We start from the raw sequence: 24,115 nt of genomic DNA on the forward strand, positions 1-24,115 counted from the left end.
TTGATTATGAATGCAACTCAACATTTCAAACAGAGCATCAGAATGGGGAGGAAAGTCGTTTAAAAGACTTTGAGCACGGCTGGTTACTGGTTGCAGATGAGCTACTCTGAGCATTTCAGGAAGCAGGTGCCGTGTTTGGGGATAGTTAACAACGCAGACAAGTTGCATTCATTTTAATGACATCACCACTAACTGCATTTTAAGACATGCAGTTAGTGGTGACAGGTTAATTGGAAACACTAAATTGCCCATAGGTGTGAATGCAGAAATGCGAGTGTGAATGGTTGTGTTAGTCCTGTAAGACTGGCTGACACATACCCAGGTACTTATATTCAGGTGAAGAGCAAAATGAACATTTAGGGTACAGCAGAGTAATTTGTGTGACAGCTGTAGTAAAACCCAATTTGTGTTTGTCTGTTTAGGTGACTTCCAAGCAAGATACGTGGAGGAGCACCGGCTTGGAGAAGGAGGCTGTGGAGCAGTGTTTGCTGGCTACCGCATAAAGGATCATTTACCAGTAAGTGTTCAGATGGTGGTAGTAAGACAGGCAGTAATGCAGATAAGGGATAATATCGTAAGCTGAGATGTATGCTGTTTTACACCTTTAATGATGTCATACTGAGGAAATGCTCATCAATGCCCTGTGTCTTTTAGGTGGCCATCAAACACATCCCAAAGGGGAAAGTGTACTGCAAAGTGAAGGTAAATGTGCAAGACTTGAATTGTTTTTACATTAGTGGATTGCATGCAGCGTTCACCTGTGGAACGTCTGTGCCTCATCATCCACTTTGTTGAAATATTTCAGGATGATAACGGGAAGAATGTGTCAGTGGAAGTTGCCATCATGCTGAAGCTTGCAGCTGAAGCAGATGGATCAGTGGAAACATCAGCCCCAGTGTCTCTGTTGGAGTGGTTTGACTTTGGCAGAGAGCTGATCCTGGTGATGGAGAGACCTGTCCCCGCTGTGGACCTGGATAAATACATAGAAGAAAATGGAGGATTTTTGCCAGAGGACAAGGCCAAGGCAAGTTGACTTGCCTTAGAAGAGTCTTAGACTGTACATCATTCAATCAAAGCACAGAGTATTAGAGAAACATTAACCCATTGATTGATTATTGTCTTTTTCATCGTTTCCAGGTAGGGCTGGGCTATATCATACCATTCACGGTAATACCGGTGTAATTTTGGGCAACGATAGGAAAATGAAATATCGCGCTAGAATAGGTAAAACGCGCATGCGCAGTGCCTATGTTTACATACGCAGATGGCGGTGACGCAGAAAGAGAAGAGCAAAAGTGGATCGTTGAATGAAACGGATGAACCAGAACTGGTTTGTAAAAATGCTGCAACTTTAGTGGTGTGGAACTGGTTTAGCTTTCGTCCGTCAGATACACAACAAAGCACGATTTTTGGTAGCGCATGCTAGCGGGCCGCCGTTATTACCGTGTTGTTTGGAAAATACGGCACACTTAAAATCAATCCTTTGATTTTTCTGAAACTCGACAGTGCCCCTTATAATCCCGTGTGCCTTATGTATGAATTCTGGTTGTGTTTACTGACCTCAAAATGATTTTATGTACACGGCGACTTTGCTAAGCTACAAAGCCGCACCGCTCGATGGATTGTCGGAGCATTACGGCTATCGTAGGCAGGCGCCTCGCGGAGTGATACGTACTGCACCTCAACGTGATATTACCGTATTGTGTGTGTATAACCTCTTTTTAAGCTTTGTGGATATTTTACATGGTTATGCTGAGGATATGTCGGCCAATTTCCACTGGAAATGCCTTTTGGTTAAACTGTCAGCGAGGAATTTGCATTTGCACTGTTACATTTTTATATAACTTTAATGCACATAAAAAAAACAGCTGCTTGTTTAAGTGAAAATACATTTATGGGGTTTTTTGCACTAATAAAGTTGTGGCGTTGTAAAGTATTTTGTCTAGTGTCAGTTATATCGTCAGTTATATCGTTATCACAACTTTTCAAATGTATATCGTGATAAATATTTTTGGTCATATCGCCCTGCTCTATTTCCAGGTCATTCTGAAGCAGCTGGTTGATGCTGCGAAGCACCTGGAGGATAAACACATCTTTCACCGGGACATCAAGAGTGAGAACATTCTAATTGAGACCGGCTCAGATGTACCGCGTGTTCGTATCATCGACTTTGGACTGAGCTGCTTTGTTAAGGAGCAGTCGCAGTACCGCGTCTTCTATGGTAACATATTCTGCTCTTGCTCTTCACAGATGTCACAATTTTCGCCTTTTGTTTTAGAAGAAATTGCAATTGTGTCTGTTTATTAGGTACAGAAATTTACTCCCCTCCCGAGTGGTACGGGCGCAGTTGCTACAGGTGTGGACCCACCACGGTATGGCAAATGGGAGTGGTTCTGTACGAAGCGCTTCATGCCGGGGACTTTAACACCACGAGCTTCCTCAAAAAGCGCCTGAAATTCAAAAGACATCTGTCCAAAAGTAAGAAAACGTCACACTTCAAGACTGACTGATGGCTTGGACCACTGGAACTATCATCTTCATGTTTTTTCTCTTTCCTTTCTTTCCAGACTGCCGGGATTTCTTGGACGCGTGTTTAACCAAAGTCCCGGAGACGCGGCCGACGCTGGAGGAGCTACAGCATCACACTTGGCTGAGATAAGCCTATCACACACACACACAAACACACACAATTCAGACGTTATCATTTATGTGTGATGTATGAATTACCTTTCTTTTTTTCAGGAAATAATTTTTTTTTAAATTGGCCCACTTTAAATTTCAGTGTTTTGGAATTCCTGTAACCCCCCCCCAGCCATCCCAGGAAAGGGGATCTCTCTTTGAATGGGCTTTCCCGAGGTTTCTTCCCGTCAGTCTGGCCCCCCCAGGGGAGTTTTTCCTCGTCTTCATAGAGAGCTTGGGCTGGCTCAGGAGCTCCATCAAAACTGTCTTTATTTAATTACTCTAATGTAATCATATACTTTAAAGTAATCAAATAAAAGACAGTAAAAATCTGAAGACTTGAAGTAAACTTCCATTAAAATAAAACTTGTTTAATTCATCTTTGCTGAGGATACTGTGTTATTACTATTTCAAGGATTATGTCAGAACACCGGATACTGGTACCCATCCCTACCCATCACTAGGGAACAGAACAAACCAGACATCAATTACAACAAAAATGACACTGACCCAGCCAGCATGACTCGTCTGCCTTAAGAAATGTTTAGCAATATTACAAATTGGGTGATATGCCTTAAAGTAGCTTCTCATGTGTTCAGCATTGTCAAAGGCTACATTTTAATTAAAACCACAATCTAGTAATGTTCTGTCTTTAACCTTCCTAATTTGTTTTTTGTCCTAACCTAATACTAAATTGCCAGTGAAAACAAAAGTTACATAAATAAAGAAGAGTAAAGAAAATTACGGTCTTTTTTTATTGTAACAGTTTACCAGTGTACAGTTTGGTTTGTGACATATCTATCTAATAGACTCCAATTTGTGCATGTAAATGGAGAGTCCTCTTCACACACTGAGGTTAATTATGGAGTTCCACAGGGTTCAGTGCTAGGACCAATTCTGTTTACATTATACATGTTTCCCCTAGGCAGCATCATTAGAAGACATAGCATAAATTTTCACTGCTATGCAGATGACACCCAGCTCTATCTGTCCATGAAGCCAGATAACACACACCAATGAGTTACACTGCAGGAATGTCTTAAAGACTTAAAGACCTGGATGGCCGCTAACTTTCTGCTTCTTAATTCAGATCAAACTGAGGTTATTGTACTCGTCCCTGAAAAGTTTAGAAATATGGTATCTAACCAGATTCTTACTCTGGATGGCATTACCTTGGCCTCCAGTAACGCTGTGAGGAACCTTGGAGTCATTTTTGACCAGGACATGTCCTTCAACGCACATATTAAACAAATATGTAAGACTGCGTTCTTCCATTTGCGCAACATCTCTAAAATTAGAAATATCCTGTCTCAGAGTGACGCTGAAAAACTAGTTCATGCATTTATTGTGTGAATGTGTGTGTGAATGGGTGGATGACTGGATATGTAAAGCGCTTTGGGGTCCTTAGGGACTAGTAAAGCGCTATATAAATACAGGGCATTTACCATTTATTACTTCCAGGCTGGACGACTGTAATTCATTATTATCAGGATGTCCAAAAAACTCACTGAAAAGCCTTCAGCTAATCCAAAATGCTGCAGCAAGAGTCCTGACAGGGACTAGAAAGAGAGAGCAGATTTCTCCTGTTAAATCCAGAATTGAATTCAAAATCCTGCTCCTCACATACAAGGTCTTAAATAATCAGGCCCCATCTTATCTTAATGACCTTGTAGTACCATATCACCCTATTAGAGCACTTCGCTCTCGCTCTGCAGGCCTACTTGTTGTTCCTAGAGTATTTAAAAGTAGAATGGGAGGGAGAGCCTTCAGTTTTCAGGCCCCTCTTCTGTGGAACCAGCTTCCAGTTTGGATTCAGGAGACAGACACTATCTCTACTTTTAAGATTAGGCTTAAAACTTTCCTTTTTGCTAAAGCATATAGTTAGGGCTGGACCAGGTGACCCTGAATCCTCCCTTAGTTATGCTGCAATAGACGTAGAGTTACACACTTACTCTCTGTCCCACCACTGCATTTACGGCTGCATTTCCAGGGATGTTGAGTTCAGCAATGACCTTTGGCCTCTGCTCTTTGAGATAGAGCATGAAGGCATTTGGCGGCTTCTTGACGTATGGCCCATCTTCATCCTGCTGGGCTGGGCACTTTCTTTTTCTTCAGGAATAAAACACAGAGTAAGAGCACATGTTAGCACTGTGTACAACTGTGAGGGAAGCAGTTCAAAAACACGAGACAAGCTGTAAAACTGAATGAAATCAGGCACCATTAATGGATCATTACAATAATTCCTGCAGACATCTGCAAACAAATGACAGATACTTGCAGATCAGTGAACCAAAGCAGCCGAGCAAACTTAGTTTGGAGTGGAGGTGTTAGGTGGAGGAGCAGGAGTGACATACTCATACATCTGTACACCGTTCCTACACAGATGAAGGGAGACAGATATGAGATAACAGGAAGAAGTTATGAATATAGAGATGTTCAGCAGCTGTGTTCACTCCAGTGTTTGTGTGTTTTACGTACAGTACTCCAACAGGACGCAGGTTCTGGAGCACACAAAACACACAACAGGTGACGAGACAAGCTGCAATACTATCATCTATCCACTAGGTGGAAGAATTGATCAGTAGAAAGAGGAGATGTGCTCAAAACGACATTCATACATAGATTTATTCTTCTTAGTTAGTCTTAAGAATTAGGATTCACTGACAGTGAAGAAGTTTCAGACGTGCACTCGCGTTTCCCCTTTTGCCTTTTCCTGCTCCAGCCAAGTCCTCCGCCTGCTCGACATCTCTCCTATTACCTTTTATTACGCTTGCACTCATGCCTTTGCCTTTCACCACTTCAAAACTGCGCCTTCTTCAATATTACCTTCATATGCTCTCTTTGCTTTTCGCCTTCCTCACTACACTAAGTACCATTTTTTAACGCTGTGTACTCACTCTTGCTAAGTACATGTGAACAGATCTTGAAGAAAAAAAACAAAACAAAACATACTTTTCTTTTCTCTTCTGATACTATTGAATGATCCTAACAGAAAAAAACAGAGTTAACACTGACTTAATAAAAAAGTGTTATATTTTATCTCAGATAAACTAGTCAGTGTTTATTAGTGTTTGCTCAACTAGAAGTCTTCATAGTAGCATCCACACATCAAGTCTTTAAACAAATAATGAAAGGATAATGAAAGAAAGTTTAATGTGAAATTACTGAATTATATGAAATGCCAGAGTGTTTTTCTTTAAACTACTTGCCTTTTAGTGATGTCACTAAAAGGCAAGGTTCTAATGTTGTGTTGCCATAGACTCCGGAGTTTACTTTTAAAGCTCACTTACAGAACTGACTTATACAGCTTAGTTAGAAAAGTCAAGCATCCAGACATTTGAAGGACTATTCACTCATTAAGGTGACATTTTCTATTTTAAAAATTAAGATGAAAAAGGAAACAAGAAAAGTTACGACTGAGGCAGATAAGAAAGATCCAGGAGATCAAAGTAAGTAAAAAATAAAATCCCCTAAATAACAGAATGTACATTTCTAACAATGTTGAGGCTCTGTGTATAAAATGATTCATTTTTAGAGGATTTAAATCCTGGTTTTGATTGAAACTAACCTGAGTGCAACATGTCTAATCAAAGAAAGGTTACTGGGGCACTTTGTCTTTTGGTAAAATAATGTGACAAGTTTATTCTTGGACTGAGCAGTGAAAACAGAGCAACAAGTGTCATCAGTATCTAGACTTAGTAGACCTAGTATGGACTCGTTTTGGTGTGTTTTTTATCAAAAGGATAAACTTGTTATTATATTGTAAGCAATACTAATTTAAAATTCAATGACATCAAAATCCTTCTAGTCCTGATGTCGAGCGCTCTTTTTCACTAATGTGTTGTTGTTGTTTATAGATTGTAAGAGCAGGATGGCTAAAAGAAAGGCCAGTCCTGAAAAAACGACCCCCATAAAAAGAAGGAGGGTCACTGAGCAGGCTGGTCCTTCCACCAGCTCAGATGCTCATGTGGTCGGGGGAGTCAAGCGAAAGGTCCAACAAGATGAAGCGGGGACAACCAATACAGCAAAAAAGCGTAAACTTCTTGAGCATGTGAGCGGTGACAAGGGGCAGGCATCTTCCTGGTTGGACACTGGTAAAGGTAGGCTAATTAGTTGAGTGAGGGGTAGATTAAGTGTACATCTGGTTGCTAGTTTGAAGATATTAGTGTTTGGGAGATATTTGTGTCTATTATCTAATAAGCTGATGTGCTTTTGGTGTTTTCCACATCTGCAGACTGCAGCATAGAGATTTCAGAGAGCTGCAGTAAAAACAAAAAGGCTGGCAAAAGGAAAGCTGCGGGAGACACCAGGGACCCACCTAAGAAAAAGAACGTGGACCAGGACAAAACCAAAACCGTTGCCAAAAAGTCAGTGGCTGAACAGAAACGTAAGTAGCAAGCAGCTTAGCTTTTATATTCAGGTGAAGAGCAAAATGAACATTTAGGGTACAGCAGAGAGTAATTTGTGTGACAGCTGTAGTAAAACCCAATTTGTGTTTGTCTGTTTAGGTGACTTCCAAGCAAGATACGTGGAGGAGCACCGGCTTGGAGAAGGAGGCTGTGGAGCAGTGTTTGCTGGCTACCGCATAAAGGATCATTTACCAGTAAGTGTTCAGATGGTGGTAGTAAGACAGGCAGTAATGCAGATAAGGGATAATATCGTAAGCTGAGATGTATGCTGTTTTACACCTTTAATGATGTCATACTGAGGAAATGCTCATCAATGCCCTGTGTCTTTTAGGTGGCCATCAAACACATCCCAAAGGGGAAAGTGTACTGCAAAGTGAAGGTAAATGTGCAAGACTTGAATTGTTTTTACATTAGTGGATTGCATGCAGCGTTCACCTGTGGAACGTCTGTGCCTCATCATCCACTTTGTTGAAATATTTCAGGATGATAACGGGAAGAATGTGTCAGTGGAAGTTGCCATCATGCTGAAGCTTGCAGCTGAAGCAGATGGATCAGTGGAAACATCAGCCCCAGTGTCTCTGTTGGAGTGGTTTGACTTTGGCAGAGAGCTGATCCTGGTGATGGAGAGACCTGTCCCCGCTGTGGACCTGGATAAATACATAGAAGAAAATGGAGGATTTTTGCCAGAGGACAAGGCCAAGGCAAGTTGACTTGCCTTAGAAGAGTCTTAGACTGTACATCATTCAATCAAAGCACAGAGTATTAGAGAAACATTAACCCATTGATTGATTATTGTCTTTTTCATCGTTTCCAGGTAGGGCTGGGCTATATCATACCATTCACGGTAATACCGGTGTAATTTTGGGCAACGATAGGAAAATGAAATATCGCGCTAGAATAGGTAAAACGCGCATGCGCAGTGCCTATGTTTACATACGCAGATGGCGGTGACGCAGAAAGAGAAGAGCAAAAGTGGATCGTTGAATGAAACGGATGAACCAGAACTGGTTTGTAAAAATGCTGCAACTTTAGTGGTGTGGAACTGGTTTAGCTTTTGTCCGTCAGATACACAACAAAGCACGATTTTTGGTAGCGCATGCTAGCGGGCCGCCGTTATTACCGTGTTGTTTGGAAAATACGGCACACTTAAAATCAATCCTTTGATTTTTCTGAAACTCGACAGTGCCCCTTATAATCCCGTGTGCCTTATGTATGAATTCTGGTTGTGTTTACTGACCTCAAAACGATTTTATGTACACGGCGACTTTGCTAAGCTACAAAGCCGCACCGCTCGATGGATTGTCGGAGCATTACGGCTATCGTAGGCAGGCGCCTCGCGGAGTGATACGTACTGCACCTCAACGTGATATTACCGTATTGTGTGTGTATAACCTCTTTTTAAGCTTTGTGGATATTTTACATGGTTATGCTGAGGATATGTCGGCCAATTTCCACTGGAAATGCCTTTTGGTTAAACTGTCAGCGAGGAATTTGCATTTGCACTGTTACATTTTTATATAACTTTAATGCACATAAAAAAACAGCTGCTTGTTTAAGTGAAAATACATTTATGGGGTTTTTTGCACTAATAAAGTTGTGGCGTTGTAAAGTATTTTGTCTAGTGTCAGTTATATCGTCAGTTATATCGTTATCACAACTTTTCAAATGTATATCGTGATAAATATTTTTGGTCATATCGCCCTGCTCTATTTCCAGGTCATTCTGAAGCAGCTGGTTGATGCTGCGAAGCACCTGGAGGATAAACACATCTTTCACCGGGACATCAAGAGTGAGAACATTCTAATTGAGACCGGCTCAGATGTACCGCGTGTTCGTATCATCGACTTTGGACTGAGCTGCTTTGTTAAGGAGCAGTCGCAGTACCGCGTCTTCTATGGTAACATATTCTGCTCTTGCTCTTCACAGATGTCACAATTTTCGCCTTTTGTTTTAGAAGAAATTGCAATTGTGTCTGTTTATTAGGTACAGAAATTTACTCCCCTCCCGAGTGGTACGGGCGCAGTTGCTACAGGTGTGGACCCACCACGGTATGGCAAATGGGAGTGGTTCTGTACGAAGCGCTTCATGCCGGGGACTTTAACACCACGAGCTTCCTCAAAAAGCGCCTGAAATTCAAAAGACATCTGTCCAAAAGTAAGAAAACGTCACACTTCAAGACTGACTGATGGCTTGGACCACTGGAACTATCATCTTCATGTTTTTTCTCTTTCCTTTCTTTCCAGACTGCCGGGATTTCTTGGACGCGTGTTTAACCAAAGTCCCGGAGACGCGGCCGACGCTGGAGGAGCTACAGCATCACACTTGGCTGAGATAAGCCTATCACACACACACACAAACACACACAATTCAGACGTTATCATTTATGTGTGATGTATGAATTACCTTTCTTTTTTTCAGGAAATAATTTTTTTTTAAATTGGCCCACTTTAAATTTCAGTGTTTTGGAATTCCTGTAACCCCCCCCCAGCCATCCCAGGAAAGGGGATCTCTCTTTGAATGGGCTTTCCCGAGGTTTCTTCCCGTCAGTCTGGCCCCCCCAGGGGAGTTTTTCCTCGTCTTCATAGAGAGCTTGGGCTGGCTCAGGAGCTCCATCAAAACTGTCTTTATTTAATTACTCTAATGTAATCATATACTTTAAAGTAATCAAATAAAAGACAGTAAAAATCTGAAGACTTGAAGTAAACTTCCATTAAAATAAAACTTGTTTAATTCATCTTTGCTGAGGATACTGTGTTATTACTATTTCAAGGATTATGTCAGAACACCGGATACTGGTACCCATCCCTACCCATCACTAGGGAACAGAACAAACCAGACATCAATTACAACAAAAATGACACTGACCCAGCCAGCATGACTCGTCTGCCTTAAGAAATGTTTAGCAATATTACAAATTGGGTGATATGCCTTAAAGTAGCTTCTCATGTGTTCAGCATTGTCAAAGGCTACATTTTAATTAAAACCACAATCTAGTAATGTTCTGTCTTTAACCTTCCTAATTTGTTTTTTGTCCTAACCTAATACTAAATTGCCAGTGAAAACAAAAGTTACATAAATAAAGAAGAGTAAAGAAAATTACGGTCTTTTTTTATTGTAACAGTTTACCAGTGTACAGTTTGGTTTGTGACATATCTATCTAATAGACTCCAATTTGTGCATGTAAATGGAGAGTCCTCTTCACACACTGAGGTTAATTATGGAGTTCCACAGGGTTCAGTGCTAGGACCAATTCTGTTTACATTATACATGTTTCCCCTAGGCAGCATCATTAGAAGACATAGCATAAATTTTCACTGCTATGCAGATGACACCCAGCTCTATCTGTCCATGAAGCCAGATAACACACACCAATGAGTTACACTGCAGGAATGTCTTAAAGACTTAAAGACCTGGATGGCCGCTAACTTTCTGCTTCTTAATTCAGATCAAACTGAGGTTATTGTACTCGTCCCTGAAAAGTTTAGAAATATGGTATCTAACCAGATTCTTACTCTGGATGGCATTACCTTGGCCTCCAGTAACGCTGTGAGGAACCTTGGAGTCATTTTTGACCAGGACATGTCCTTCAACGCACATATTAAACAAATATGTAAGACTGCGTTCTTCCATTTGCGCAACATCTCTAAAATTAGAAATATCCTGTCTCAGAGTGACGCTGAAAAACTAGTTCATGCATTTATTGTGTGAATGTGTGTGTGAATGGGTGGATGACTGGATATGTAAAGCGCTTTGGGGTCCTTAGGGACTAGTAAAGCGCTATATAAATACAGGGCATTTACCATTTATTACTTCCAGGCTGGACGACTGTAATTCATTATTATCAGGATGTCCAAAAAACTCACTGAAAAGCCTTCAGCTAATCCAAAATGCTGCAGCAAGAGTCCTGACAGGGACTAGAAAGAGAGAGCAGATTTCTCCTGTTAAATCCAGAATTGAATTCAAAATCCTGCTCCTCACATACAAGGTCTTAAATAATCAGGCCCCATCTTATCTTAATGACCTTGTAGTACCATATCACCCTATTAGAGCACTTCGCTCTCGCTCTGCAGGCCTACTTGTTGTTCCTAGAGTATTTAAAAGTAGAATGGGAGGGAGAGCCTTCAGTTTTCAGGCCCCTCTTCTGTGGAACCAGCTTCCAGTTTGGATTCAGGAGACAGACACTATCTCTACTTTTAAGATTAGGCTTAAAACTTTCCTTTTTGCTAAAGCATATAGTTAGGGCTGGACCAGGTGACCCTGAATCCTCCCTTAGTTATGCTGCAATAGACGTAGGCTGCCGGGGATTCCCATGATGCATTGAGTTTTTCCTTTCCAGTCACCTTTCTCACTCACTATGTATTAATAGACCTCTCTGCATTGAATCATATCTGTTATTAACCTCTGTCTCTCTTCCACAGCATGTCTTTATCCCATCTTCCTTCTCTCACCCCAACCGGTCGCAGAAGATGGTCCCGCCCCTCCCTGAGCCTGGTTCTGCTGGAGGTTTCTTCCTGTTAAAAGGGAGTTTTTCCTTCCCACTGTCGCCAAAGTGCTTGCTCATAGGGGGTCATATGATTGTTGGGTTTTTCTCTGTATCTATGAAGCGCCTTGAGGCGACTTTTGTTGTGATTTGGCGCTATATAAATAAAATTGAATTGAATTATCTGAGGAAGAAGCAGAGTTGGTTTGTTTCCAGCTGAAATCATCCAGGCTCAGGAATTTGAATCGATCCACATCATTTCTGCTTGAACTAGAGAACATGAGTGTCGACTTACATTTGGTCTGTGAGACACATGTCATAGTGACAGTATTTGGGTTAATATGGCATTACTCACCCTGGTCGCATTTCTTCAATATCAGGCACCAAGTTCAGGAACTCGTTCTTTGCAGCCCGCGCAAGGTAGGAGGTCTCCAGAGTGGGAACCATCGGGAAGTTTTCACAGTCTGAGCAGGAGGGACTGGAGGCACGTGAGCTGTTCTCAGGGGTCCTTTAACACAAATCACACCAAGTTAGAATCAAATGGATAACCTGTCAATAACCGTTTGCAGATCGAGGTCAATGTTCCTAAAAATATGTTTACTTCTGGCCCATGGAGCCACAGCGCGAGTCCGAGAGAGAGGGGCAGGTAGAGGAAGGGGTGAGGGTGGCACTGCTGAAGCTCGTCACGGATGGATCACGTCCGATCGGTGAGATGAGAGAAAGCTGAAGTGAAACAACAGCAGGATGAGGTAGACGTCAATATAGGAACTCCCTGATGTGACACAGAAAGGCTATTTTTTTATTTCTTTGTATTATTTCTCACCTTGCAGTCACTGATGCTGTTCACCAGCTGCTTGTATTCAGTATTGAAGGTGTGTGTCAGAAGGCGCAGGCACTACAACACAACAGGAACAAGACCGAGCAGAGAAGGAAGAAGGCAGCAACAAGAACGCCCACTAAGCCCACGTTTTTCTCACCTTGGTGGCCAGCTCCTTCTCACGCTTTCAAAGGTGGTGCTGGAGATCTGCGAGGAGGCGGAGGTGGACGTGGACAGAGTGCTGGAGCTCACGCTGGGGGACAGAGACTCACTCAGGGACTTGGTGGTGGGAGCTGTTCCCACGGGAGCCGCCACTCCCAGAAGGTGACGGGTCTTTTCCACCTGGAAGAAAGATGGGGGCTAATGTGAGGTAGGGAGAAGAGGGGACGTTAGTCATGTAAAGGCCATAGGTGAGGGTAGGGACGTAGATCGACCGGTAAATTGAGAGCTTCGCTTTTACACTCAGCTCCCTCTTCACCACGACGGACCGGTGCAGCGTCCGCATTACTGCAGCTGCAGCCCCAATCCGTCTGTCGATCTCCGGCTCCCTTCTCCCATCACTCGCGAACAAGACCCCGAGATACTTGAACTCCTCCACTTGGGGCAGGAACTCATCCCCGACTCATCCTATATTTCCGTTTTTATATTTCTAATGTTTGCCTTGTTTTCTTCACTGTCTGGTCTGCCTCTGTCTTGCCTGTATGGATGCATTTACACCGAAATGTCCCCAACAAAGGATGTTTTAATTCACCACTATTCCAGTGAAACACGAGTCTCCCATCTTCCTGCTACCAGTCTGGAGTTTTTGTTCACCAAAGCACACACCAACTTCATACTGACGGACAGATCACTGCCCTTTTGCCGCCTTGTCTGACCGTGTTTTGTGGCTGTGGTTCACTTCACCTCACTCTTCCCCATTCTTGTCATTAAATCAGGCTGTTCTGCAACCATGGCAGCCATTCACTCTATGGCTTTATTCATGGTGTATTTTACCCCTTCACTAAAGGCCGTTCTCGTTTCCAACATTATATTTGCAGTGTTCGTCTATCTATCTATCCGGTTGTTCAGTGATGACGCGACGAATCCTACTTCCGGGTCTAAAGTAGTCTGCGTTTAATATGGCTTTTGTGTTGTTAACATGTTTAATGTTATGTATTTTCTTCTATTTGATCTCAAAAAGCTCCTAAAACAGTCAGTGATCCCTGTTGACCTCCCTCGGCTTTTATTACCGCTAATCATTTATTTAAGCTCAGTTTTTAAAACCTTATGATGTAGCTACAGCCCAGCCCATGCAGCAGTATATGAATGACTAACCTCGTATTGTGGATGGATTATCTCAGTTGTTCTCTTGGCTGAAGTTTGGTCCTTTTACAGCATCCTGCCATGCGATTACATTTGTTTCTGACCACCGAGAACACTCACGTTAACTTTTATCGAGTGGAAAAAAAAGTTAGCTTGTTTATATTATGCTAACATAGCTATGTCGCTAGCGGTCACGTAGCACATCATTATATACCAGCTAGCCCAACTTCAGTAACCCTACAAACGTCACTGCTGTTTAGTTTTCTGTCTTCATTTATGCTGGAAGTGATAACAGAGCTGTATGTTTTAATTTGTTTCCAAAACCCCGCAGTCAGGACATGCTATATTGTATTTAGATAGAAGCTAGCGAGCTAACTCCCTGCTAACTTCTAACTCCATTAAATGTCATAAATTCCGTTTTCATGGATGCCTGGATGTTAAACTCAATTGTTACACCTGGTAGAGCAGAACGCTGATCATTTTATTAAAGATGAAAGACTTTAGACAGTTTTTCAACTCTCAGTAATGCCACAGTGATCGTTTGATATATGGACCTGCAGCGGAGTTTAGACCCAGACACGGCTAGTGACGTCAGACTGAACAACCGGATATCTGCGGAGTATTTTTTTTAACGAGTATCCTATTTTCTAAAGCACAGCATGTAAAGGGTAGCTCGGTTAGCAGGATGCTAGCATGTAGCGCTTAGTGAGACACGCCTCAGACGAGTTGAGCAAAGACCCCGTCTGTGTACTTTATACGTGAGCAACGGATTTAAATAAAATTAAGGTTTCAAAAGACAAACTTGAAGATAAAAAAAATATATATATATACTCACCGGAGAGCCGCCAGGGTTTGCCGCTGCCATCTTGGCGCTCCTAAATTCAAAACTGCCTCTGCAGTCAGGCAGGGGAGGCGTGGAAATTGTCTTTGAGTTAGTCAAACGTTTTCCTTAGTTCGAGTAGATGATAAAAAAAATAATAATAATAAATGGGATTTTAAGTAGGACTAGGCGTTCTGTAATGATCTCTATTTAGGAGAAAAACTTAATCACTCACCTTTAAACAGCTCTCTTTTAGGAGACACACTGCTGGCTAACGGTGTCATGTGATCAAACAGCGTAATTTAATTGGCTGAGAGCCACTCGACTCGATCTGGTGCTGATTGCTCTGGCTTGGGTCATTAAAGTTCATCACTTTTGCAGTTGAATTTTTGCAGGTGAATTTTTTTCAGGTGAATTTTTGCAGGTGAATTTTTTTCAGGTGAATTTTTGCAGGTGAATTTTTGCAGGTGAATATTTTTGCAGGGAAATTTGGAGGATAAAAATTCAGTGTCATAAATTCAATGTCTAAAAATACTTGAATTCTGATGATACTATATTTCTTCCATAGATATCCGTGCTCTCTGTTTATTAATAAAAGCCAAACTTCATTAATGGTAAGTGACAGAGATCTGATGAGTTCTTGCTGGTTTGTATCCACAGGAGGATACAAGCAGCTGCTTCTGTTTGCAGTCACCGTGCACCAGTGTTGTGTTTAATTGTGTCAGTGTTCATTTTTAAACACGTTTTTTAAATCAAATGTTTATGTATACATCAAGATTAATGTTCCAAACAAATGACACTGTACAGCAAATACATACATAGACATGTGCAGCAAAAGGAATCCGAGAAGATGTTTAACTTCTAAATGTTTAAATTGTTTGTTTTATATCCAAAGTCTGTCAGTTTGTCATTCCCTGTTATTGCTGCTGACTAATCACTCAAAGTGACACAACATGACCGTGGGTCTGATTTTTCTGGTAAACTTGTTTAGCAGCCCACTGGAGACGGATACCCTGTTCTTTGAACTTTAATACTGGACAGAAAATCGTCTCCTTCCAGAAACAAAGGGTAGCATTAGAACTTGTGTGAACAGCAAAACAATGTAGAAGATTTCCTTTTGTGTCTGTGTTGTGTCTAGGGCTGCCACGATTTGTCGACTAGTCACGATTACGTCGACTATCAAAATCGTCGACGACTGATTTAATAGTCGACGCGTCGTTTGAAGCTTTGTAAGATCCCAAAAGACGCAGGAATAAGTAGCAGGATTTAAGAGTGTAATAACGGACTGAAACAGAAGATGGCAGCACTGCATGTACAAGGATGCCAGCTGCCGTTAAACCCCGAAGAAGAAGAAGAAGAAGCAGCAGCTGTGTCCCAGAATTCATAGCGCGGCCCAGCTCAGTTTCCAACAATGGCGGCAGCTAGTTAGTTTTAATATTACTCTTATTATTCTTTCTGGGTCACAAAATAAACGTTTAACATATTTTCAGCCGAGAATGTAGCTGTGTAAACCTCAAATATCGGCTCAGTTTATCAGGACACCACATATTTTCAAAAGCGCTCCGACGTTTTCAGAGTCGTCTGTTACCCACTAGCTCGATAGCTAGCCGGGGGCTAGGTCACTAGCACGGTGAGAACACCGGACTCCAGGCAAATTGTTTTCAAACCCACCGCCGTCTTTCGCTACTCAGGTTAAATATATATGAGTCACTTAGATAAATTAAAAATGTTGTTGTTTGGCTTTTTTTTTTTTTAGTATTTTATTTGTTCCTGAGTAAATCGGTTTGTCTGAGATTAAAGTTATAGTTTTTACACAGCTGAATAAACGTCAAGCAGACAGCTGATTATCAGAAGTGTGAGATGCTGGAGAATATACTCCGTTGTCCTGTTATATTTTAGATAGCAAGGAGTTTATTAAACTTCACCGAAACAATCTGCAAATTTCATTAAAATTGAATAAACTATCATCTTGTCTTTATTTTTAGTTAGCACCTTAAAAGCTTAAAGCTATAAGCTAATGATAGTTATATAAGAGCATATGCTGCATGGTGCAATAAGCTGTAGTTTTACGTCCAGTGGATGATGATCTGATTAGTCGACTAATCGCATAAATAATCGGTGACTAGTCGACTATCAAAATAATCGTTTGTGGCAGCCCTAGTTGTGTCACATCATTTTGGCTCAAGAGTTTACTTTATTGCTATGTTTGTTTTTTGCTATTTTATTACTACATTTGTATTGTGCAGCACTTCGGTCTGCCAGGTGTGTTTTTAAAGTGCTATATAAATGATGATGACGATGATGCTTACGGAACAGCTGAAAGACTTTAAAACAAACCTGTTACTTTAATGATATTTCTGTGGTACTACAGAGTCCAAAAGAAGTATCGCAGTAATAATTCATCCAAATTGTAACTTTTAAATGTCATTATCAGCCCAAAGGTTCACAACCAGTTCATCCCTGATAGAATGTAAATATATACAAATCTATAAATTGTATTATGTATATAACTGTGAAACAAACATAATGGACCATTAATGTATCATAATAGTACATTTCTGAATTTGGGGTATAATTCCAGGTGGGATGAGTGTCTGTACAGCTCCTCCTGTTGATGTAAAAAAAGAAAAAAGTAAATGCCAGTTTTTTTTAGGTTTTCATGTTGATGTTGTAACACAGTAAAGAATTACTCTTACAGAAATAAATGTCATTTTTTCAACTTGCAGTTAAATTCATGTAACTTAATGCTGATGCTGTTGACGACTGGGGCTCACACGTCTTTTACTTTGTCTCCAGGACCGACTCACCATGGTTGACCCACAGGAAAATAGCCCGCAGGACATTCCTGACTATGACGGCATAGAGGATGAAGCTTTCCCCCCACTCCCACCACCACACTCCCCAGGCCGGGGAGGCCAGGAGGAAGGAGACCCTTTTGCAGATGGTAGATGCTGCTGTGCTCTTACAGGATTACTATGAGGTCTTTAAGATGTGATGATTCAGAACTTTGTATTTTAAATTCATGGTTTAATGAAGAATCATAGAAAAATAAGATTCAGGAAAAAAGGCTAATGTGGGAGAAATACAACCTCTCATAGTCCTTCCACAAAGCTTTTTGGAACAGCTTGATAATAATGAATTTGTTAGTTCAGCCTAGAATTAACAAATGCATGAACTGGTTTTTCAGCATCTCTCTGAGACTGGATGTTTCTAACAATAACAACACACATGTTTTTGTTTGCGTGAGCAAATGAAACCTATCAGATACTGTTCAAACCAGCACATTTCTTCTGTAACCTCCAGTCTATAATTTGTCTGGATTTAAAGATAAGCTTGAAGTTTGCCACGCTGCCAACAGAATGAGTTAGAAACACATCCTGTTGTCATGTGTTTTCAATGCAGGAGATGAAGGTGAGGTATCACAGCTGGCTGATGTCCCTACTGCTAAAAGGAGAGGCGTGAAGAGACCCCAACCCAAGCTGGACTCCCACAGGTAGCAAAGACATTTATATCACGACAGAGGGTTGAAATGCATTAAAATGCGCATTTAAATAGGAATTTGATGTCATCTTGTGTGAGCTGGGACACAAGGAGGCCAAAATCATTGATTGACGTGTGCAGACTGTCAGTGTTGCAGCCAGGTTGAACACGAGTCTGTGACTGCACTGGTTTTTATCACCGTTTCACTAATAATCGTGCACAGAGGCTCAGAGACACACTGACACACAGAGTTGTTGCAAATGTTTGAAAACGTAAGTTTGTGGAAAGAACTTTGCACAAAAAAAGTGATGTGATATTATCTGAGTGGCGACACCTGTCGTTTCGCAGAGTACTGCAGCGTCTTCTTACGCTTTAGCGGCGGGTACAAATGACTGCATCTGTGTGATGATGGTGCAGCTTCACTCTGCCAGTCATTTAAAGAAGAAAGACTCTAATACCATTGTTGTTTTCATCATTTGGATGGGCAAAATTCCCAGACTGAAAATTGTCAGAGCGTTGGAGACATCCCTGGATGTGTGTGAGAAAGATGTTTCCAGTCTCTGTACACCTATAGTGTGAACCTGGTTAGTATTGCCAACCATAAGTCAGGCTCGTTCCCAGTAGTCTCCCAGTGGGTGTTCCAGTGGCACTCCTCTGTTACTGTTCTGTTCACAATGTTCCTGGACAGAACTAAGTTATACTAAATCAAAGGATGTTAAATAAGCTTTTAAGTAAGAACGTCGATTATACTTAGGATAAAACTTGCAAGCTGTATTAAAGAAAAACATAGATTTTCATTTGATAAAATATTCAAATTAATTGCAACTTTGCTATAAATATATATATATATATAGCAATTTTTTATTTTTTATTTTTAGATGGAGAAATTTGACTATTTCTCATTATACTGCCTTATGTACAAACAGGTAGGAAAAGAAAGGTTGTGGGCACCCTGAAAACCAAACACCCTACCCCCCCCCCCAACAAGCTACTGCCTTCTGAACATGGTACATCTGAAGGCACTGACATTTCCATTCAGAGGGTCTGTCTGTGTTGGCCCTGTGACAGGCTGGCGACCTGGCTGCTGGGATGGGCTTCAGCCATCCACGATCCTGAATTGGATAAGCCAAATACGCCTGGATGTGCTGCTAACCCTGCTTGTAATCCATTAATGGTTTAACTTAGTCTTAATATTTTTTCCCAGGCTGATATCAGATCGAGGGCTTCCAGCTCTGGGCACTCTCTTTGACAATATCCAGTTCAAAGGCAAAGGACACGAGGTAGGATATGATAACATCTGTCCCACCAATTACCAGATGTGAATGAACATTGGTTTTTGAGCTAAATCTGTTTGGCCTGTCAGCTTTTAATTAGATGTCCTAAATTTGGTTTGAGACTAAAAGGTCAAAAGTTGCCCTTTCTGTCGTGGTCAAAAATGAGTGAGGGGAACCAGAGGTTGGTTTACCAAATTAAGATGTCTTTTGTTCCAATGACTGGAAGTCATTTTTTAGTGGGAAGAAGAAGCGTCCTATCACACACAGCCCTCTTTCATATCACTACTCGCTGTTTTTGATGTTTGCCCCATTAGGCTGCAGACCTGCGGCTGCTGATGCAGAAGATGGAGAACTGGGCCCACAGGTTGTACCCCAAATTGCAATTTGAAGATTTTATTGACAAAGTGGAAAGGCTCGGCAGCAAAAAGGAAGTGCAGGTGAGAGGAAGCAGTAGAATATTTCCTGCAAGCGTGTGGGATTCCTAATGTTCAGAATTTGTAATTTTTTACTCATTCTTCTATAGACATGTCTTAAACGAATACGACTGGACATGCCCCTGACACATGAAGATTTTACAAGTACAGATGGTAAGAAGAAAAATCATTACTGATGGGGATACGGTGGACTAGGGCTGTGCGATATGACCAAAGTCTCATCTCCCGATATAAGAATTCTATCGTCCGATAACGATATAAATCACAGAAATGTAACATTTTCTGTCAATTCTGTGAATCTCGACTTGCGTGAAGTGTTTCCAGCTGCGCGTCATGTAGCTGGAGTCGAGTGTTTTAACCGATGCATGAAACGACACATTTTTAGACAGAAGTTGTAACGGCGCCGTTTTCTTTGTGAGTATTTATTACACGGCGTGCTGCGGGGGAAAGCCTGTTCTAACGTTTGAGTCTAAGGTTTATTTTTTAGCACCTGGCGGCTCTGTTTTACTTCTCATCCGTAAACACTCTGCTCTTTCACGTGATTCCGTTTATTTTGAAAAGCCTCAACAGGATCTTGAGCTTTATTCTGAAAGGTTTATGTGGAACATAAACAAGCGGACACGCGATGGTTTTACCGTCGTTGTTGCTAACGACAACGCATAAAAACAGGCGCTTGTCCGTCCGTAGTGTGGTTATATATAAGAGAAAGAGAGAACTTTACTACAGTGACATCAGAACCATGAAGAAATATTGCCGTAAACAGTTTATTTTGCGACACCACGAAACAAACGATAGCGTAAAATGAAATAGACGTTTTTGTATATATCGTTGTATCGAACAGCCCTACGGTGGATTCACACCTGCAGGTGCACATAGGAAATACTTGCCATATTCCACAGGACTTAATTATCAGCACTGCTTGAAATTGTGTTCAGGTGCTGGTGACGAAGAGGTACAACGTGAACTGGAAACATTTGGGGATCCTGATCTGTTCAGCAGAGAGAGTTTTATTAATGCTCCCCAAGGGCAGATTGCCGAAGCCCTCGCTCCCCCACCTACTCCCTCTCTGACCGAAGAGCAGCAGAAACGTATTGAGCTGAACAGACAGCGGGCCCTGGAAAAGAGGCGCGCACGCCAGCAGCAAATTGGTAAGAATGGCAAAAATGTATCATACAGCTGGGACACAATATAACAGAAATAATTAATGATTCTGCTACAAAACATCCAGCGAAGGTTCATAAGGATCATCTAGCTTCATTGGTGTATTAACTTTATATGAAAATACAAAAAGCAAAACATTGAATGTACAGTATATTGCCAAAAGTGTTTGCTCATCTGCCCCCACACTCATATGAACTCGAGTGACATCCCATTCACGACGTCCGCCTGTGCAGCTATATCAGCTTCAACTCTTCTGGGAGTGTTTATGGGAGTTTATGACCATTTGTAAGGTCAGACACTGATGTTGAAGGCCTGGCTCCAAGTCTCTGCTCTCATTCATCCCAGTGGTGTTCTGGTCAGGACTCCCATGCCAGAGTTCATGTCTTTGTGGACCTTGCTTTGTGCACTGGTGCCCAGTCATGCTGGAACAGGAAGAAGCCATCCCCAAACTGTTCCCTTAAAGTCGGGAGCCAAAATGTCTTTGCATGCTGAAGCATTAAGAGTTCCTTTCACTGGAACGAAGAGACTGAGCCCAACTTCTGAAAAACAACCCCGCACCGAAATCCCCCTGCCACCAAACCTGGAGCTCTGTTGTCCTGGCAACTGCTAAGTTGACTTGTCTATCGGCTTTCCAGATTGAGAACTGTGATCCGTCGCTCCATAGACTGCATCTCTCCTGTTCTAGAGTCCAGTGGCGGCGTGCTTTACACCGCTGTGTCCCATTGCTTTGCGTTGCACTCTGTGATGTAAGGCTTGGACTACAGCTGCTCGGCCATGGAAATGGATTCCACGAAGCTCTCTGTGCACTGTTCTTTAGCTAATCTGGAGACCACGTGAAGTTTGGAGCGATGGACTCCACAGAAAATTAGCAACCTCTGTGCGCCTCAGTATCCACTGACCCCCACTCTGGGATTTTACGTGATCCACCACTTGATGGCTGAGTTGCTGTCGTTCCCAAACACTTCCACTTAGTAGCAGCAGTCTGCATGCCTAGGTGCTTGATTCTATACAGCTGTGGAAGTTACTGGATCACCTGAATTCAATGATTTGGATGATGGGTGGTGAGTGAATACTCCTTACAATATAGTGAAGTGGATCTAGTGTATATATCCACCAGAAACCCTGAAGGTCGAGTGACGAGTTCCCGTATTGCACAGTTCGTCCAAACCACCAGAGATTCCTCACATTAGTGTGGAGTTTGGTAATAAGAGGCAAAGCATGTAGAAAACATTGATTTCTTTACTGCCTGTCTGATGTCAGCTTCAATTAGGCGTAGTATTTTTGTTTTTGCCTTACACTTGTGATCCAAACTGTTTTTACTTCCTCTTTAGTTAAAGCGGAGCCAGCTGTCTGCGATCTATTGTCTACAAATCTTTAACAGTGACATTAAATCGTTCTTCAGGGTCCTCATTTACCGCAGAAATGATGTAATGTGATTTAAATGAGACCCATAGAAAAGAAAATGACCTGTTGATCGGTCTCTATTATGAGCCTTCACCCATAAAAATGTGTTTACAGTTTATAACTTACTGTACATGGTGTTATTAGCACAAACACTTTAAAGCTGATCATTTAGGACTGTAACAATAATCCAGAGAGCAATGTAGTCAAACATCTCACAGTTAGTTTTATTGGGAATGAACTTTGACCTGTTAGGCCCCCAGGGCTTTTCTGAGCTTCCTGCTCGAAAATGAAGAGGCCAAAATAAATGGAGTATTTCTCTGCAATTACAAACTCTGTGTAAACAGTCTTGGTATCAAAATAAAGCTAACGCTTGTGAGCTGTCATCAGAGGGGTAAATATTACTGCAGATGTTACTATGTCAAAGTTACTGGGACTCAAACATAGAAAAAAATGATTATTTCCCTCACCTAATTTTTAAAAGTATTTTATAGCTTATATGCTATAAAATATACTTTGGGTCACATTTAACTCCAGAAAATCATAAATCAAAATATGGATGTTACCTGTCCACAGATTCATGGTGATGTAACTGCTCTTTTAACTGTTTGGTGTTTGTAGAAATGGTTTACAGCTGAGATTCAGAGGCTTCTGTGGACACTCATGTCTGCACTTATATTTCTGACCTCGTGTTATAACCGATTAAATGTGATCTCCTCTCTTTTCCCCCATTTTTGGTGGTGTGGGTGCTTAACTAGTTAAAGTACCAAACATCTGTCTCCTGTTGTTGTGTCACGTAGGAAAGAAGCATCAATATCTGATGAGCAGACTTGTTCATTTGTGCAGATTTCTTCTTTTGTGTGGTTGTTTTTTCCAAGTGGAGATGAGCATCTCTAACAAGTTGATTTGTTCACATTTGCACATCTGCATTTTTGAGAGAAATGAGTTTTTTGAGTTTGTGCACTATATGCATATAAGACAACCATTTCCTTTTTCAGTATTTTTGTGTGGTGCATTTTTCTCTGTTTTAACAAAAGAGGAACAAAGAACATTTAAGTCAACCTAAGACGATTTGTTTTAATTTTTACATGGTCTTACTGAGGTGATGCAAAGTGGAACATGCAAACTGTTTTTTTGGTAATGTGCTGGAAAAGCTTGATAATGGACCTTGAAAGTGCTTAAAGTGCTTAAATTTGACCCTGAACAATGAGTTTGAACCCTGCAGTTTACAGTTTCATTTTTCATTATCTCAGCTTTGCCTGTCTTTTATAAATCGTAGTAGACTGAGTGTGTCTGTGTTGACTGAAACCATCACTGTTTCTAATTCTCAACCCTTTCAGGCCCTTCAGCCTCTCAGACTGCTGACATGTTAGGAGACAAACCTCCAGCTGCATCCTCACCAAATGTCATCAAAGGTTCTACTGATGGAGATGAAACTGTAGAAGATCCTGACCTCGAGCCTTCCAACAACACCTCCACGCAACAAACCAGCCCGCTTCCCCCCAAAGACTCTGAGCCCGCTGAGGCTGAGACCGGCCTCAGCCCTGAGCAACAGCTCAGCAACGACTGTGTAGAGGGGGATTAAAGTTCACGTGCAGCAGTTTCTGCTGAAAAGCTTTGGCAGTGAGCAGATTTAAAGGTTTCCCAATGTTCGTGCCTGCTCATTCGAGTAATGTTGTGCATTTCTGGTGGTTTATATCTTGAGCACATGTTCCTACTGTGACGTCAGCTTTGGGGTAGCAAAGACATTTATAATCAATGGAAATAAATGTTTTTCTTATTTTTAAAAGTCCGAATCCTAAACGTATTTACCATGTGTTGGTATCTGTTACAGAAAAATATTTGAACTGATCCACAG

General features: G+C 41.5%; 4 protein-coding genes across 7 annotated transcripts in view; 3 read left to right on the top strand and 1 right to left on the bottom strand.

The window, feature by feature from the left end:
* LOC308385968 (DIS3-like exonuclease 1) overlaps positions 1 to 898 on the bottom strand; it is a 28,055-nt gene extending 27,157 nt beyond the window's left edge. For all 3 annotated transcript variants that reach the window (XM_080865215.1, XM_080865214.1, XM_080865213.1), the window contains exon 1: positions 759 to 898. Coding sequence is in view for 1 of the 3 variants with exons in the window: in XM_080865213.1 (XP_080721339.1) it covers positions 759 to 783 (25 nt within the window). In the remaining 2 variants the exon portion in view is untranslated. The remainder of the gene's footprint in view (positions 1 to 758) is intronic.
* On the top strand, positions 785 to 2,451 carry LOC308386013 (serine/threonine-protein kinase pim-3-like). The gene is made up of 2 exons (XM_080865288.1): positions 785 to 1,024; positions 2,041 to 2,451. The coding sequence occupies exons 1-2, from the start codon at positions 845 to 847 to the stop codon at positions 2,305 to 2,307; spliced, it is 447 nt and encodes a 148-aa protein (XP_080721414.1). The 5' UTR covers positions 785 to 844; the 3' UTR covers positions 2,308 to 2,451.
* A 4,099-nt stretch (positions 2,452 to 6,550) lies between these two features.
* LOC308385887 (serine/threonine-protein kinase pim-1-like) lies at positions 6,551 to 9,423 on the top strand (the record flags this gene model as incomplete). The annotated part of the gene is made up of 8 exons (XM_080865081.1): positions 6,551 to 6,779; positions 6,914 to 7,066; positions 7,188 to 7,282; positions 7,420 to 7,467; positions 7,517 to 7,789; positions 8,805 to 8,985; positions 9,072 to 9,242; positions 9,332 to 9,423. The coding sequence occupies 8 exons, from the start codon at positions 6,551 to 6,553 to the stop codon at positions 9,421 to 9,423; spliced, it is 1,242 nt and encodes a 413-aa protein (XP_080721207.1).
* Positions 9,424 to 15,103: 5,680 nt separating this feature from the next.
* LOC308385990 (TIMELESS-interacting protein-like) lies at positions 15,104 to 24,003 on the top strand. Of its 2 annotated transcripts, none has more exons than XM_080865245.1 (8): positions 15,104 to 15,121; positions 17,304 to 17,451; positions 17,910 to 18,000; positions 19,192 to 19,267; positions 19,576 to 19,698; positions 19,785 to 19,848; positions 20,631 to 20,843; positions 23,598 to 24,003. In XM_080865245.1, exons 1-8 carry the CDS (start codon positions 15,119 to 15,121, stop codon positions 23,840 to 23,842), a joined length of 963 nt encoding a protein of 320 aa, XP_080721371.1. In that variant the 5' UTR covers positions 15,104 to 15,118; the 3' UTR covers positions 23,843 to 24,003. The 2 variants fall into 2 exon arrangements, with proteins under 2 accessions (XP_080721371.1, XP_080721372.1); XM_080865246.1 differs by lacking the exon at positions 15,104 to 15,121 and adding an exon at positions 15,893 to 16,137.
* Positions 24,004 to 24,115: the final 112 nt, after the last annotated feature.

The sequence above is a fragment of the Rhamphochromis sp. 'chilingali' genome (assembly GCF_963969265.1).
Source record: "Rhamphochromis sp. 'chilingali' genome assembly, chromosome: 18".
NCBI classification, from domain to species: Eukaryota; Metazoa; Chordata; class Actinopteri; order Cichliformes; family Cichlidae; genus Rhamphochromis; species Rhamphochromis sp. 'chilingali'.